Source organism: Sceloporus undulatus, chromosome 3, assembly GCF_019175285.1.
Source record: "Sceloporus undulatus isolate JIND9_A2432 ecotype Alabama chromosome 3, SceUnd_v1.1, whole genome shotgun sequence".
In the NCBI taxonomy this organism is placed as follows: domain Eukaryota; kingdom Metazoa; phylum Chordata; class Lepidosauria; order Squamata; family Phrynosomatidae; genus Sceloporus; species Sceloporus undulatus.
In genome coordinates, this window is record NC_056524.1 from 70,133,940 (window position 1) to 70,152,532 (window position 18,593).

Here is an 18,593-nt window from a genome sequence, read left to right on the forward strand (position 1 = left end):
GTAACAGAACCCCATCCTGTTAACGCCATACTTCCTGTTTCCCTGTACAACTCTTATAGCCGCTCCCACACTATCACTGACCACCTCTTTCTCCAAACTCATATCAACAGATATTATGGTCGCCCCTTCCCAACTCTCACCACAAGACACCCCCAATATTGAAAACATTATCAGCCAGCAGTCAAGATTCCAACATTGCTTAGCTGCTCTAGACATGTCTTATGTTGTTTTCCAGCCCTGGGTCAATAGATGTTATCTTGGTATCCACACGGGGCGCGGTGTTATCAGTGTGCCGATGACACCCAAATATGTTTCTCTGTGTCTCTGATTGATGTAGTGACTAAGGATGGCGTCTCTCCTCTGAATGCCTACCTGGAATCGGTAATGGGCTGGATGAGGGAAAACAAACTCAGTCTGAATCCAGAGAAAACAGAAATACTGGTGATAGGTTCCCCGGGGAAGGAAATTTATCCACCTGTCCTGAACAGGGGTCACACTTCCCCTGAAGGATGAAGTTCGCAGTTTAGGAGTACTTCTGGACTTGTCCCTGCAGTTGACATCTCAAGTAGATGCGACGGTCAGAAGTGCTTGCTATCAACTTCGGTTGATACGCCAACTGCGACCCTACCTGGGCCAAAGGGACCTTGAAACTGTGGTACATGCTCTGGTAACCTCTCGCTTAGATTTCTGTAATGCGCTCTACATGGGGCTACCCTTGTACCAAGCCCGGAAGCTTCAGTTAGTACAAAATATGGCAGCCAGACTGGTCACCGGCGCATCCAGGTTTGACCATATAACACCTATTCTGAAAAATCTTCACTGGCTGCCCATTCGCTTCCAAGTGCAATACAAGGTGTTGGTTATTACCTATAAAGCCCTACATGGCTTGGGCCCAAGTTACTTGAGGGACCACATCTCCCCACATAATCCAACCCGCACACTCAGAACATCTGGGAAGAATCTGTTGGAAACTCCATCTTCCAAATATGTTTCCACATCCCAGATGGCCTTTTCAGTGGCGTCCCCGCAGATCTAGAATAGTCTTCCCGAGGAGCTCCGTCTTATGACCCCCCCCCCAGATACATTTAAAAAGACACTTAAAACCTTTCTCTTTTGTCAAGCCTTCCCCATCGAGGAATGAAGTTGAGTGTTCTTGATGCCATTGATTCTCTGCCTTACCCTGTGAATGATTGTGTTCTGTATAATTATATTACTGGATTTTATCTATTTTTTATGAGCTAGTCTGTAATAGTTTTAATAGTCTGTAAACCGCTTTGATCTATGGAAAAACGGTATACAAATAAAATTTATTATTATTATTATTGTTGTTGTTGTTGTTGTTGTTGTTATTATTATTAATTGGCTGTGATTTATTTAAGACAAGCTGTAGTCGAAGTGCCTTTAAATGGGTCAGATAGAGATCTAGAGTTCCAAAGTTATGAGGGGGGCAATTCTACCTCTAAAATATTCTAAAACTATAAACATTCCCCCAGACAAATATTTCAGTGTTTAACCTCAGGATTCATTCCCTGTGGTAATCTGTTCATATCAGAAAGATAATTCCTATATAGTTTGCAGATCAGAGACTGAATTTTCCTCGACTTAAGAAAGTTCTGGGATCTGAGAGAAAAGCAGCAGCGCACAGCATCAGTCCTGCTGAAAGGCCATCTACATTACCTCCTTTTCCCCTGAATATATAATTAATGTGTATAATTAAATATTATTCCCAGAAGTGGGAATAATACTTCATGTACAGAATACAGAGAGGACCTTCTCTGCGTTCGCACTCCATTTCTGGAATGCGCTCTCCTTGCTGACCTGGCTGGTATATTCATATCCCAAATATGTGTGCATGGGATTTCATCCTGTGGGGGGGGGGACTAGTAAACAGTACATAATTATCCATATTTATGGCATATGGGATAACCACTGAATAGTTTACCTGTAATGCAGGACTTCCATTGCTCCTCTGGTGTATTTAGCTAATACAATAATACTAATATTCAGCAACTAATGATTAATTATAGTGATGATATATTGTTATGCAGAGCTTGGAATCAGTTCCTTTTTAGAATTACAGCTTTCAAAATCCACATTCAGAAGGACCATCAGCTGCACTGCCTGAGAGATTTTGGTGTGTGCATGCGGGCAGCTTAAATTCAAAAAAAGTAAATTTTCCAAGCTACACAATTACTCAAAAATGTATTGGCTGGGAAATAAGAAAAATTACACCAGTATGCATATATACCATATAGCCTGGCATTGTATTTGATGAAACTGAAATGATTTTTTTCAAGCAAGTTGTGGTACTCAGTTTTCACTTATCACCCCTGTCTTCTCCAGCTCTCTTATAATATGTAGTCCATTCTGTTATGCAAGCTCCCAAAGATCTCAAACACAGTTTGCCAGAGACAAAGGTGATGAGACTCAGGTGAAGGGGAGAATTGATAAAAATCATATGGCCCAATCCATGTAAGCAGAAACACTTTAATGTGGCAAAGCCAAAGTATAGCATCATACTGCTGTAACTCTCAGGTAGATCATGGTGATACAATAGCATGCCAATACAGAGTAGCTAGGTACAGCAGAGAGACAACCTACACTAAGCCAAGCATCATCAAGCAAGATGAAAAACTTGAACAAATTCATTAGCTAGATTTCAGCAAGTGCAAATTAGTGCCATTTACTAGATTATAATGGTTTGCACTACCTATGGATCTGGCTCAATGAGTCTCTCTATTAGGGAACCCAGATTCATTGTTTTAATTAAGATTTTATAATGCGTCATTTCTAATGAATACCATCATTCAACTCCCATGCCATCAAATACAATAGCCTCTGAAAATGCAATTTAAGCCTAGAATGTAGAGAGAAAATGACTGTGTCTATTTAAATTTTAATTATCAGTGAAATAAATCCTCAGGTGGAAAGACACTTGGTTAATCAGTAAGTCCATTTATAGTTTCGAGCAAATGCCAAGCAAAAGTGATAAACAGAACACTGTTGTGGTTTTTTAAAATTACAATGAAATGTCTATTGCTGTTTTCACTGTGCCATGAACATCTTGGATTGAAATATTTTTTTAACAGCAAGATTCATGGAAGAAGGAACTAAATAATGTATCCCTTTAAAAGAACCCATGCTTTGTGTTTCTTTTACATAAATTCAAATTGTCTGAATATCCTGAATGTGCCAGACTCATGTGAATTCAGAAGCTAAGCAGGATCAGGCCTGGTTAATACTTGAGACAGACACCTCCAGGGAATATCAAGAGGAAAGCAATGGTTAACCACCTCTGACTATTCCCTTCCTTGAAGGTACATGCTTTACTACACAATTTCAGCCAGAGCTATGCTTGACCTCTGGTGTCTAAAATCAAGCTCTAAGAAAGATAAGAAATGCAAATGAAACACTGACCCTTTGCCACATCTCTTATCTTATGAATTTGGGAAGACATCCCTTCTTTTGCTTTTTATTTCTGTGCTCTCCTTCCATAAAACACGTGCACTAAGGTGGTCTTTTCATAAGTTCCCAAAACAGAAGCACTGCTTGGGTACACTGTGCTATCATTTTCTATGGAAAATATTCTGTTGATGCCAAAGACTAATAGTGAACTTAAACAAAATAGGTTGCTCAGAGACAATGCACATTGATTATGGAACTCTGGAGACATCCAAAGTGCATCTAAGTCCAAATCCACACACACCAAGACAAGGTCTTCCATTTTCAAGCCACCATAAGAAATTAACAAGTGATAGGTTTTTTGTGTGTTTTTTGTGCTATGTGGCCATGTTCTAGAATAATTTATTCCTGATGTTTCACCTGCATGTGTGTCTGGCATCTTCAGAGAATGCATCAGGAACAAACTCTTCTAGAACATGGCCACATAGCACAAAAAACCCACAAAAAATCCTATGGATGTCTTTGACTTAACGAGTGATAATCCAGAACAGGAGATGCCACAAGCAAATGAGATAAGATAGCAGGCTAAAATATGCTAATAGTGCTTCTGATGGATAGATTTAATAAAACCAACCCAGATAGATAAAAAAGCAAGCTGTGCTGGATTGCCAGTAGAAGGAAAATACCATTTGTCATCATTATCAAAACAGGACATAGGAATACCATACATCAGGAGGCAGATGATGAGAGGGCAGAATCTTTATTTCAAACTGTTATGACCATGTAAAATAGAAATGGTGTCAACTGTCCAAAGATATCTCCAGATTAATTGGGGGTAGGGGAGAAATCTGATTTATCCTGGAGAAAGGGATTCAAATAATTTATCAAAATTAACCCAAGAGATTCCAATATGCCCTTGCTATCCTTTCCCTACAATTAATTTACCCTCCCCACTTTTCCTGATGTGCTCCTTGGAAGTGGCAGAAAACATATACAGGGAGTAGAGGGCTTCTCCATCATCTCTGCACAAACCCAGAGACAATGGGAAACATGTTGTTGTTGTTGTTGTTGTTGTTGTTGCTATCATTATTAATATCATACTTTTTTCCCATCTGGAACTCAAGGTGACTTACAAAGATTAAAACAGGTACAGCCAAAAATTCACATGATAACAAAAATTAAAAATTTAATTAGATTAGGGATGCATCCTGATTGCAGCAGAGAAATAAAGTGGAGCTCTGGGGTTACAACAAGCCACCATTCCCAGAATTCCCTAGCACAGAGCAGTGGCAGGTAAAGCAGTGTCAGTCTGGATTATTTATGCAGTGAGGAGCCATCTTAAGATGCAGTTTTTTGAGATCTCTTTTGAGATATGAGGTTACCTTTCTCTCCTCTTGTACAGCTTCCACCTCCTGATTACAGCCTATGTCTGTACAATAAATCACATCCCATATAGCTCAGAAACTTCAGCTGGTCCAAAGAGCTGCAGGCAGGCTGTTAACTGGTGCTGGTTACAAGGAGCATTCAACTCCTTTGTTGCAACAGCTCCATTGGCTGCCAATCCATTTCCGGGCACAATTCAAAGTGCTGGTTTTGACCTATAAAGCCCTATATGGCTTGGGTCTAAGCTATTTGAAGGATCATGTCTCCCTGTATGAGTCCCCCAGAGGTCATAGGGAGAGGCCCTTCTCTCTGTCCCACTACCCTCTCACGAGCAAGAGAAAGGGCCTTTTCAGTGGGAACAAGAGAAAGGGCCTTTTCAGTGGATGTCCCCAAGCTCTGGAACTCCCTCCCTAGGGAGGCCAGGATGGCTCCATCCCTGCTGTCCTTGTGGCAGCAGGTAAATATGTGTTTGTGCCGCCAGGCTTTCATGTGACATGGATGCTGTTTTGTTTCTGTTTAAAAGAGTTTTTAACTTTAAATGTTAATGTAACGTTTTTAACTGTTTGAATTGTTTAATTGTTTTTTAAACTTGTATTTGCATGTTTTATAGTGTTTTAACATAGACTTTTTAGGTTTGTTAACTGCCTTGAGTCTCTGTACTGGGAAGAAGGCAGGATATAAATAAACACAACAACAACAACAACAACAACAATAACAACAACAACAATAATAATAATAATAATAGAACTTGTCCATGGTCTAAGCAGAGAGGGTGCCTCACTCCAAAATGGTGAGACCATATGCTGCTAGCAACTCCAGTGTTCTCCAGCTTTGCTCCTTGGTCCTGCTTAGCTTCATATTGTTCCTCTGACTTGCCAAGCTCATTATATCTACTGAAAGCCTTGGTTTGACTAGGCTCCTTTTGTATAAATAACATTGGCTCACCTATCTGACCAGAAACCCATCTAGGTTTTCAGCTGGACATGGTGAGCTTGCTCTGTAGCATCTTGAGTTGTCTATGAAGATATTTTTTGTTGATGATGATGATGATAGCCTTTTCCAATTGGGGGCTTTCTGGGTAGTTTTGATAACAGATCCCATGATTTTTGACTGCTGCCCATGTTGCCTAACTAAGTTGTAGTAAAAAATATCAGTTGTAGTAAAAAAATAATAACAACCACCACCAAACCACCATTCAGTTGCCATTACTGTCCAAGAATACATAGCACATTAGATTCTGAATATAAGTAATAGCTGCAGGCAGGCAGGCAACCATTCAGAGTCTGACATTTCTCTGGAGGAAGAGAAAACAAAATCCAGCAGCTCTGATTTCATTTCAACATAGCTATCAAGAATGTTGCAGTTCTTACCATCCTCTTTTGTACGTGTGAAAATCTGCTCACTTCTGACCCCATCTCCAGCTCGTGTGAATGCCAGCACCTGAATGCTATAGTTGGTGTACTTTTCCAGACCATCAAGCTCTAATGAGGGCTGTGTAGTGGTAACATTTTTAATTTCTCCCAGCTCTGCAGAGCAGAAAATTAAACTGAGTTAGTAGCAGTGGCATTCTTTGCCCATTGAGTGGTAATTATGTTGCTGTGAGAATAAACAAGAAATTGTTGGATTAAAATATCTAAGTATGGCAGGGATAAAGTTTATGATGATGATTAAATGAACATAGTAAATGTGTATTTAATCACAAAAATTGCAACTGTCATATGTAGAGGCATAAACATGCAAAGCCCTTTGAAACTACTGATGTACCATTTTAGACTCATGGTAATTTTTTAAAGTAGGCTGTTAAATGATCTGGATTAAAAATGTTATGAAACTACATTTATTGTACTGATTTTTTTAATTATTGTTTCAGCATGACAGCACAGGATACTGAAAAAAAATCTTTGAACAGGGCCTACAAAAATATCTTAACTGGATTGAAACAATAAGTGAACAACCAGGAGCAGGATAGAAGTGAAGTGCTGTATTCTCTGCCAGTTCCCAAGTCCTGCTGGCTCATGCTGACTAAGTCAGAAGGCGGTAAAAGTGGGGATTCATAGCTTCAACTAGACTTTTTAGCCTGGTAGTACTTAGCTATGTCAACTATATGCTACACTTATCATAGACGACCGTCTAGGAATGGAAAAATTCTTGATTGAATTGACCTAAACCTACCTCCATTCCACTTTCAAAATATTCTGTTTCAGCGACTATATTTGGAGCCTTTAATCACTACACAATTAAGCACTACAATCTCAATGGAATCCTGGCATTTGAAGTTTAGGGAAGGATGCTTCTCAGCCAGGGAGAAACAGAGTCTTCCCAAATTACAAATTACAAGATTTCATGGGATGCAGCCATGTTAGCTAAAGTGAAATCATAGTGTTGTATCTGTGTAGTGTACAAATACTCCTGATGATTACATTATGTCCCTTGAACCCTTCTCAGGTCTAATAGTAATTGGGACCTCCCCACCCTCTGCTTGCAAAGCTCTCTTCACTAGCAAATAATTCTGTCAAGACATCTGGCAACATGAATTGCTCTTTGATTTCTCTAACCAACTATTCCATTTATGACAAGTTATCAAACAAACAAAAAAAAAGATATGCCAACAGCATCATAAACTGCTGAAGGAGACTTTGGTAAGCAACTGTTTAATGCACTGTCAAATTATTTCTTAGCTATGCTATGATAGGGTTGCATCAGACAAACCTAAGCATACCTTCAGAATTCTCTTGGTTTTAATTTCTCTTCCTATTCCAGAGTTCTCAGTTATATGTCCACATTTCAGAAGTGGAATTGTCATGTTAAGAAACTTCCAATGTTCTATTTCTTACTTTTCCATTACCAATACATTAAATATATGATTAAACCTATTTACACCACATTCATATTGTCCACATTTGTTTGCAGTGGTTTACCACTACATGCATGTATGCAGTGGAAGCTCATGGCTCTGATGTCAGTAAGAAAATAAATGCGATCCAGGGTTTAGTCTGGATTTTAAAAGACCTATCCAAGGGGCTGAACATATCCCCAAAAGATATTCAGAATTTGGACAATGGCTTTAAAATTAGTCTCAGAGAGTGAATTCACAGGTCTGGTGATATTAGAAGGCAAGACCTTGGATATCATTGGTGGAGTGTAAAGTTCCACCAAGATTAAGTAAGTGCCCTCTCCAGACCTTCACCTTACTTTTCCTGTGGTGGAATAACCTCTTGGTGTCCAGAGGTCAATGAGGAAGGTCAGCCAATTGCTGTGTGCTTTAGCAGCTGGTGCAGGAAGACGACATCTTCCCCCCAGACTGCCCAGATTACATCTGAGGGGGGTGTCTTTGTCATTCTGTGGCTAGCTACCCTCCATCATCACCTGGCCAGTAAATGACCATGGTGGAGGTATCCTAGCACAACAGAGTAACGTAAGGGTGCATGAGTCAGTTTGGACAGGGGAGTTGAATTCCACCATCCACACTGACCATAAAAATAAAAATCTTGGCAGCAAGAGTTTGCTGACCATTATCACCAATGTCCACTGTACATCAGCAACTGCCATCTTCAACAAACTGCAAACACTTCAGTTGCAGAATTATTGCTTACAAACATTCCTAGGTAAATCATAATTAGAACATAGTGCAGAGTATGAATGAACATGATATGATGAAAAATAGCAGAAATCCTTCAACTCTAGAAAAGATAGAACCTTACAAAATATTATACTGCTGGAAAGGTTTTACGTTTGGGATGAAAACCTTACCTCCATCCAAAAGATTAGCCCAATATATAACCCTAAATCCCTGTAGAATTCCATTGAGAGCATCTTTGGCAAGTGTAGACCAAGTAATAGAGATGGTTTCAGGTGAAGTTGCGATGGCTTGGACATTCTCAGGTGGGGAACTGGGAACTGAAATCAGATAATCACAACGCTTAGTTTAGAGAAAAAGAATAAAGCCCAAAATATTGTTTTACATTTCTTCAATAAGTCTTTTGAGGACAGTGACAATGGTAAGAGTGTTTCCAAAAACAGCCTTGTAGAACAATGCAGGTATGGTTCTTCAGCCTTCACATAGTGGTAAATGGATGGTAAACTACTATAATTATCAAACAGATTACAGCAGGAGGCTGAATCACCTGCCATTATTTTCACAAAGATACACCATGCACTTTCTGTGGGTTGAAAAGTTATGAAATTGCCACTTCTGGTATCCATTGTCATCTGCTCTTACCTTGATCATGCCAGCAAGAAGTGATTCTTCACATCAAACTGGCAACGCAAATTTATTATGCATATATAGTCTATTTGCAACTACATGAGCATCCTAATTCATATGCCTCTATATGGGGGATAGTAAACCTTGGTTTTTCCAAGTCTTGGCATATACTAATAACATGTCAAGAACAATTTAAAAATCTGTTTGTCCTTTAGCTTTGAGAGACTCAGGGATCCCCTCCTGCAATGGCAGGAAACTCCCCCCCCCCAAAAAAAGCTACACTGCTTGCTCAGAAAACTGCAGTCATACAGAAGCGATGCAGCTTCTCCTGAGAACTGCACAACTTTGGTATGGAGCCACAGGCAGCCACAAAAACTTTTGTTTTTTATCATAAACAGCAAAATTGCACAAAAAAGATGTTGCACAAAAATATATATTTTTGTGCTACAGGGACGGATTTTCATAAGATTGTTGTTTTTCAAAATTTTTGTTTGCAACATTGCTGTTTTCTATGTAATGTTGCATAACAAAATGCTGCACAACAAAAAATATTCAAAAACCAACAACGTCACACAATAAAACCATGTTGGCATCAGCTTTTTTTCATGCTGCATAATATTTGTGTTGAGGAACTTTCAACTGATGTGAACTAACAGTAATATTTTATTCAATAATAATAAAGCTGAAATTCCGCAGACAAGAATTTTCTCACAATGTTTCAGAAAATTTGCTTTTCTGATCTTTTGAACCTTCAGCCTTTGTAGACAATATTCACTGAAATGTCAGTGCAACCCTTTTTGCTACTTGTCAATAGGGTGAACAATTTCAGGAGGCCATTTTTACTCAGTCTTCCCCACACAGTGCTATCTGTGACCATTTTTAACATACAAGCCAGAAATGGGTAACTTCAATTGGTCCAAGGGCCAAATCCTCTCCAGTACCCACTGGAGTCTGCTAAAATTCAGTGGCAGTAGCAAAATACCCCCATCTCCAGCTTTAAAAATCCAGCATTTTCATTGTAAAAGAAAGAGCATCACACTTCTGGAGTATAATTCTCCATTAAAACAAGATGTACATGACTTGTATGTCTTGCTTCACAATAATTTTTTTAAAATAAATTCTGCATAATGGAAGCTTTAAAAAGCCATAGAATGAGTGAGGGAGCTGCTTTCAGCCCCACAAATGTGTGATTTAAGCAAACAGTTGTTACTTTACAAACTGGCCAAAGCCAACATCAAACATCATCACTACCTGAACTACCACTGTAAAAATTAATAGGTTTAATTAAAGGATTTAATTTTATATTAAATCAGAAGGAGCTAAAATATTTTAAATGTAATTCCTGCAGTCTTTGCCTACATGGGACTACATAAGACTACATAAGACCCATGAAAATGTGGTGTTTTTCTCTCTTCTCAGAGTCAACAATAGAAACTTTCTTCTGCCCAGGTGCATCATCTTAGCTTCAACAATATCTGTAAACAACAACCTAAAGTAAGCTCTTACAAAACACTGAGACCTGAAATATGTTGCCAACAATGTCTCAGCAGTATCAGTTTTATCTGAAAAACAAATACACATCAGCCAAGAGTATCATGATTCTATAAAATCCAGTTTAAAGACCTCTGACTTCAAAGCCTTCTATTATTTAATTAGCATATACAGGGCTTCATTTCAACTGATATTACTTGGCAGTTAAGAGGGCTGTAACTACTTTTTAAACATCATACTTTCCTAATCCTTTGATTCTCCTAGTCCATTGGCTTTCCATGGCTCTGTTAGCTGATGGAATAATCCCTCTTTCCCAGAAGAGGGCTCTCTATCATTGCTTTAAAACAGCACTTCTATATAACTTGATCCCAACTGCCTAGAAAGCTATCAGATAGAATTTAATTTTGCCACTCTTAGGAAGTGCTATGTTTCACTCTAAGCTATCACATTGAAAATGGCTAGCCTGGGTTAGGATCCATACAGCATGGTGGTCAGAGGTCTATGAGACTCTGAGTAGGGAGAAGGATATGCAGGTCATATATGACAGAGGAGTGTGTCATTTGATCTGTTCTGGATATGTTCACCTCTCTTCCACTTGCCACCTTTCTGAAGCAATGCTTCCTTCTAGCAAAGAACTATAGAATCCCATCACCAGATCTCAAATAGCACTTTCAGAATCTGAGTTGCATTCCAAGACTCATCCAGCTCCCAGAAACACATTTGAATCTGGGTTTCTTCTTCTTTTTTTTCCCCCACAAGGAAGTAGTTACCTCTTAGTAAGAAGCACTGGCTGAGAAAGCCTGGCTTTTGTGCTCCTTTTCCTCATGCTAGAAAGATGATCAGGGAGAGAAGCCAGTCAGCTGGTGCTCTGGAAAAGACACCACCCCTTTCTCCCATGGATTGTTTTGATGGCAACCGCATGTTGCGGCAACAATGCACCATGAAAAAGGAGCTACAAAACGCGGCTCCTTCTGCCACTGCCGAGGCGTCCATAGCAGTGACATCCCTTGTGCGCCGTATGAATGTGCATGTGCCAAAATGGTGCCTGGACAGTGCAGTAGGGCTCAGGAGCGTGCGGATGCTCCACATTCCCGAGCCCTAAAATCGGCCCCAGGCTAGCACTTTGTGCTAGTCTTTACCAGGCCAGAGTCTCCAGGTCAAGATTCATCCCATGCATTAGTACAGAGGCCCTGCTTTTATGGTGGGAAAGATGTGTGGGGACAGCTCTCACTCATCCAATACTTATGGAGCTAGTTGAGACCAGTCTTGGGATGTAAATGACTCTGTAAACACTAGATTTGTTCCCCTATTATATTTTCCACGCACATTCCCCAAACTTTCCCTGTGTAATCTCTCATCTTCACGTGAACCCTCCACATGTGAACCAAGTGTCTCCAAAAGCTCTTGAATTGTCACAAAATCAAGTCAGGGAGCCAGCCAGAGGCAACATGAAAGTAAGGTAGGGTACGTGTCCCTAGATCTAGGCAGATTAGAAGTAGTACCTCAGTGCTTGGGTAGGGTGGTTATCATGTACAGACTCAAAATATTTCCAGAATCCTTTGAATTTCCATTGTGGGAAATTTGTGCTTAGCTCAAAAGGAGAGATATAGAAGGACCAGGGTAACTCAGTCTTAAAGTCTTGTATTCCAGGTTTATGGGGTCCAAATGCATACAAAACTCCAGAGGCAGACTTCAAAATATGAATTAAGTTTTATTTTAAAAGCAGAATAAACACATTCACTCACACAAGCAACTGCGCACACACATGAGGACTAAGAAATGAGAGGTGGGAGGATGGAATAGATATGAGGCTTCACTAACAGTGATAATTACTTATGCAAATCTTGATGCCAATCACTGAGGGTCCAGGATGAAGAGAGGACTCAGTAGCTCCCACAGCACATAGGATGGCAAGAATATTGAGGTGCTAAGCGAAGCAAATCTACAGAGTTTCTGCCTTCTGCTAGACTGAGCTGGAGACCGGATTCAGTAGTGCCAATATTTATATCAAAAATATCCCTTGGGGGTAGATTTCAACAGATTGAAAGGATAAAGTGGTTTGGAATTAGTTTTCCAGGATAGACACAATGAAGCGAAACCAAATTGAAAGAAGAGCGATAGTTGCACATTTCCATATAAGAGAGGATTAGCGCATAAGATCGCTTATGCATTGTTTATCTTCCCCGTGCTTTGTCTCAGGTCTCCTCTTACCTCCTCTAGGTGTGTCATGATCTAATCTAGCCGGGGCCCGGGACAACTGATTTCTAGCCTACGTGCAAAGATCTATTTCAGTATCATCGCATCCACAGCAGGGTCATAGAAGGGTCACCCAGGAAATATGTTTTATTGCAATTTTGATATAAAAGTATGAAGGGTAAATAAGGTACCTGTAGGGTAGTAACACACTTTTTGCTGTGAAAATGTCCTTTAAAAAAATGCAGGCCCCATACAGACAGGCCAAAATAAAGCTGCTTTGGATCACTTTGGAGGTATGCTGTTTAAATGTTACATGCGTCCTAAGAGTCTGCAAGCCACACCAAAGCCACGATCCAGTCCTAAGGACTGGAGCACAACTTTGGTGCATCTTCTGGACTCTTAGGACACATGTATCATTTAAACAGCATACCTACAAAGTGACCCGAAGCAGCTTTATTTTGGCAGTCTGTATGGGGCCGTAGCAACCTTTCAGGTAACATAATATTTCTATATCACTAGTGATGAGTGGGAATTTCATTTTTTAAAAATGTTGCCAAAATCCACAAATCAACACAAGAGAAAGACCTTGACTTGAGTGGAATAAAAAATAAATAAATTACCAGTGTCATCTATCTCTACCTACAGCAAACTGAGGCTACCACACATATGCTGAAAAGGAAACATAAGCACATGTTGTAGAAATATAAAATATCAATGTATGACCTCATGCAATCCCAACCTGCTTTAAAATACAGCATATGAACCTACCATCCTCAAGAGTAGTAGTGATAATTTCCTGAGATGATGGCCCTATGCCTGCTCGATTACATGCCTGTACCACCATGCCATATTGCGTAAATTTTTTCAGGTTATCTAAAGTGTAAACTTCACTGTCCCCGGTGGTATCAATGCTGATGATGTTGAACTGGAAATTGCCCCCTGCACTGTATTCCCGGTAACCAATCTGGTATCCACGAATAATTCCATTTTGCAAGTGTTTCTTTGGAGCCTAAAGAAGATATAAGTTGTACACAAATAACATTACAGTCATAAATTAGAAGCTTAGAACAAGTTGCCACTCCTAAAGCCCATTTTGTTAAAGATCAATGCTGGAATTCTAGTTAGCTCTAAGTTAATGGCCCAGATGATTTTTAAAAAATGGATTTCAAAGTGCCACTGCAATTAAAAACATAAACTGATGCTTATAGGCCTTCTGTCATCAAATGCTGTCTGACTTCCCAAATAAAAGCAAGGGAGGCCAGATTCCTCAGTACTGACGATGATTGATAAAGAACCTGTTGGTATTTGTAAATTTGGCTCTGTCTGGCACTTTGCTATCCAGGATTATTTAAAATGCTTGTTGGGAAATGATCTATCTTTTTGGTTTGACTATTAAATACTGCCCCCCCCCCAAATTCCATCACTGCTTGTGAAACTACACATTCTGTTTCCTAGTTCAAATTTTAAATTCCATGGAGATACTAGGTAAGAGAGAACCAGAGTGTTGCAATGGGTTAGAATGTTGGTTTAAGATTTTGGGAAACCAGTTATCAAATCCCCATGGACTCACAAAAGCCCACTTGGTGACCTGGAATAAGTCACGCTCTCTCAGTGTGAGAGGAAGCCGATGGCATACCTCCTCTGAAGGTTTCACTTCCTCTGTCAGATACTTTGTGGAGGATGTATTCTTCCAGAAAAGAAAATGAGAGGTACAGTTCTGATATGTAGAAAAACAGTTGTTCTGGGCCATTTTCCATCCTGTCCTATCAGAAAGGAGGATGTAGATAGGAGACAGGTGGAAGTAGAAAAGATATAGTAGTTACTGCTGTGACATGTTTCCCCAGGTGGAGGACCTAAGGGCAAGGTCTGCCTCATTAAGGTCACATGTAGCCTGTAAAAATCAGGAAATACTCCTAGAGAAGCTTTAAGACAAAGCAAATATGAAAGTGGGGGTGGGCATGAGCTGGAATTAGGAACAGGCAACTGTGACAGCCATGTGAATGAGACGTTGCATCTGGTTTGGATTCTAGTCTACAATTTAAAGGATCTATCCAAGGTGCTGCACCCTACCCCAGAATCCAATTTAGCATCTTGGGACTCTTTGCCAAAATTCAGTTTAAAACCTGCAATGGGTTTGCTACCCCAGTCGCCTCAACTGCTATTGCTGTTAGGAGCTCCAACTCAGCCCATCTGTTTGGCTTGTAGGCAGAGCCTGTCTGGAAGTGCTGGGTGATCTTTCTCTCTGAAAATGCTTATGAAGGCCTATGAGCTCCAGAGCTTCAAAATGTCACCTGTGAATCCTATGCAGAAATACAGATGGTTTTACACTGATCCTGAAAAAATATATATACTTCAGATTAATATAATTAGAATCTAGGGGCTATTCTACAAGTAAGGATATTATGAGAATTGCTGCAGATATTCACACATTTGCATTGATGGTTAATTGTCTTTACTTTCTTGTACAAATTTACATCTATTCATCCTCCCTCTGCTGAAAATGAGTAGCCATCCAAATCCATGCAAAGCAAATGGACAGCTGCACATGCAATAATGTGCATTTTTGTGGATTTCCATGGGTACTTTGATTAAAACTGCAAAGTCCTTTTCTGCAAAGTTAAAAGAGTTTTTTCTTGCTTTGACTTTTAAAGCCTTGTGTGATTTAGTTGCCTGTACTCAGTTCTTATTATTGCCCTGACTGGGATCTTCATTCTATAAATGCTGTGTTCCTGATTTCACCAAAGTCCCCCCCCCCACCTTTGGCCAACCTTTATTCTCTTTTTGTTGCTACTCTGCATCTTTGGAATTGTCTTCACCAACATCAGAGGTTTTCTCTTTTGATTGCTGATTTTAAATATCATTGAAAACCTTTTCTCTCTTCTAAAAACTTTGGAATTTCAGTTTCAGTTTACAGTTTTGTATATTCAGAGTATATGTATATCACCAACTTTTTTATTTGTATTATATTTTAAAAAATATTCGTACAGTATTATTTCCTTTCTTCCCCATATATATTTCTTTTCTTTTTTAAAATGAAATTAGATTGTATGATTTTGGCAGAATAGTCTGTTAAATTGTTGTATCATCATGTATGCTTGGTGGCACTATATAAATGAACAAAACAATACCAAGAATAACTAATAACTTGTTATAAAATTAGCTAGAATATTTAACTTTTAGCTTGGTTTTCAGTTGATCAAAAGTGCCCAGGAACTGGATTTAAAGTCCTTTATAATTCAAAGTATAGTATGCCAGCCCAAAGAGGTAACTGAACGCTACTTGCTGCAGTGGCAAGTGAAAGTGTTTGACTGGTCCAAAACACACTGCAGAAATAATCTGGTTTGAGACAGTTTTAACTGACCTGGCTCAGTGCTAGGGAATCCTGGGAACTGTAGTTTATTCTGGCACCAGAGCTCTCTGACAAAGAAGGCTAAATGTCTCACTAAACTACAGTTTCCAGAATTCCCTAGCACTGAGCCAGGGCAGTTGAAGCTGTCTCAAACAGGATTATTTCTGCAGTGTGTTTTGGACCACTGTTCTTATTTTCGTGTCCTGATTTAACCAATTTTGTGCACATATTCACTTCATGGTGAATTGATATACTATACACGCATACACATAAACAAACTAGAACTGGTAAATTTAAGAAGCACTGTTGTAACTGTGATAACAGAATAAGGAAAAGTAGAATTTTGTGAGTCTATTGCCCATTTTCCATTAATAGGGACCACAGCATGCCAAAAATTAAAGTATTCCTTTATCCACTGATTCACACTAATGCTAAAAATCAGTAGTCCTGATTCTATAGAACTCAATGGCAAAACCAGTATTTCAGACGGTGAGTGAGGGGCTTGACAGACCACCCATTTTTTTCCTGAGGGAGACTGCAGCATGGGCTCCCTCCGCACCAAAAGGAACCTGCTAAAAGTGGGTTCTTTTCAGCATGTGTGGTGCGCCGCTATCACTGTGAATCGTCAATGATGCAAGCGCGGCACTTTGATGTGTGGATGCGGCGCCGTGCTTGCATCATCATAGTGGCCCCCGTGTGGTCTGGAGGCTGCCATGATGGTGCCACTCTTCCGTATTACGGTTTGGGAGAGTGTGGTTGCTGTGTGCTCCCAAGCCCTAATTTTGGCCTGAGGATGGAGCTCGCTGCCCGTCTGTTTCGGGCCTAAGTTAAGTCAGTCCCACATGTCATTCTACTCATAAATTGTAGGCTGGATGTTATTGATGAAATGCTCTCTGCCATTTGTAATAGAGCTTTTGTGACCATTGTTTTGTTCTGCCAGGGTCCTCCATTATTTTTAAGCTACATTTGGTTGAATACATCTAGTTAGGAGCAGTGTATTATTAATAGGTTACTATCTTGTCAGATTTCTACACCAGTTGAATTCAGTGTTAAAACTAATGTTAACAACTTGCATTACCAGTTTGATAATGCTTCCAAGATCTTACTTAGGACTTTATTGCACCGCCTTCGGTGCCAGACTTACCTCTTCTGAATTTGAGCCAAATTTGGAAGTTAGGCTGATTTTATCACGCTGACTTTCCCCTCAAAATGGCTTCCTGTTGTCTCCAGTGTTGAATTCAGGCCTTGTAACTCGCTTTGGTGGTCATGTTTTCCAAACCAGAAGCTTCTGAATGGGAAAAAGTGGCCGCTGAACTGACTTACGGGGCCCAAATTCAACACTGGAGGCAACAGGAAGCTATTTTGAGGGGAAAGTCTGTGTGATAAAATCAGCCTAACTTCCAAGGTAAGTCAGGCACTGGAGGCAGTGCAATAAAGTCCTTACTTTACACATAGACAATGGTATAGACTCTAGGAGCTAGATGTAATTTTAAATGAAGAAAAATAGAAATATCAAAGGGTCTTGTTGCACCTTAAAGAATAACATGTACAGGTATTTTTATTACTGCATCACTTTTCAAGGTCTTCCACCCACTTCATCACATTAGGTGTTATCCTGAATTTAATCTAACACGGAAATAGCTAGCTACAGAAGACAGTCCAAGAGCTGAACTCCTGCTACTTACAATTCAAACATGTGTTGTAGTATATAATATTAGATGAAAATGCAAGCCTGGGTAAATGATCTATATTTGAATGTTTCAAACTTACATATTTTTCTAAATATTAAGTTACCTTTGGTTCACACAGATGTGCACTATAATGCTTAAGCTCCACTGTCATTTTTCTAAAAATGTTGTCTTCTCATGAAACAAATTGAATTGTGCCATGGTTTTACAAGAGGCAACCTAAAATTCAGTTATTTATTTATTTTCACACTGCAGCTGCATTTCTGGAAATAAAATGTTCAAAAGGGCACAATCACAGGCACATATAATAGCATGCAAATTTAATTTAGCATGCAATTACATTCACTTGCAAAGTAATTTTTGAAAATTTAGCCACAAGCGTTGTGAGTATAAATTCATCAAACTAAGCTTCCCTTATTTGTTTGGCCTTGTGGGCTTCTTCCTCAATAACACTGTGATATACATCCCAACAAAGTATAAGGGATGTTTCCGACTCACAGAGCATATCATATTTACCTTCCAGGTTACCCGAATGCTTTGTGAAGAAATGGGCTCAAGCTGAACATCTTGAGGTGGTCCATCAGGAGCTGGTAAGAAACAAACAGATAAATCAGTATGCTAAGGTCTTCTTTTTAAAAAAATACAACACTCCCACCCCCACATTACTCAGTAGTCAGAAATTCTAAAATCTGGTATAAAGAAAAATGCTGTTGCCAGGATGAAGGCACACGAAGCAACAAAAAGAGAAACCATCAGTCTTATTTGGGCATTGTTCCACCATGATCATCATAGCATAACTGGGGAAGTGGGGACAGGTCCATAGGACTACTCTTCCTGCATCTGAGAAGCCTTTTATGTTGAGTATGCTCTCAACAGACTC

General features: G+C 39.6%; 2 protein-coding genes across 2 annotated transcripts in view; both read right to left on the reverse strand.

Annotated features, from left to right (window-relative positions):
* Window positions 1–18,593, reverse strand: part of HMGN1 (high mobility group nucleosome binding domain 1) — a 1,114,480-nt gene that overhangs the window by 548,315 nt on the left and 547,572 nt on the right. The gene's annotated exons all lie outside the window — the stretch shown is intronic.
* The window catches only part of DSCAM (DS cell adhesion molecule), a 494,765-nt gene that overhangs the window by 101,692 nt on the left and 374,480 nt on the right, over window positions 1–18,593 (reverse strand). Inside the window, exons 16-19 of the mRNA XM_042456815.1 lie at window positions 18,230–18,300; window positions 13,445–13,685; window positions 8,536–8,682; window positions 6,156–6,311 (exon numbers count right to left, since the gene is read on the reverse strand). Coding sequence (XP_042312749.1) covers window positions 6,156–6,311; window positions 8,536–8,682; window positions 13,445–13,685; window positions 18,230–18,300 — 615 coding nt within the window. The remainder of the gene's footprint in view (window positions 1–6,155; window positions 6,312–8,535; window positions 8,683–13,444; window positions 13,686–18,229; window positions 18,301–18,593) is intronic.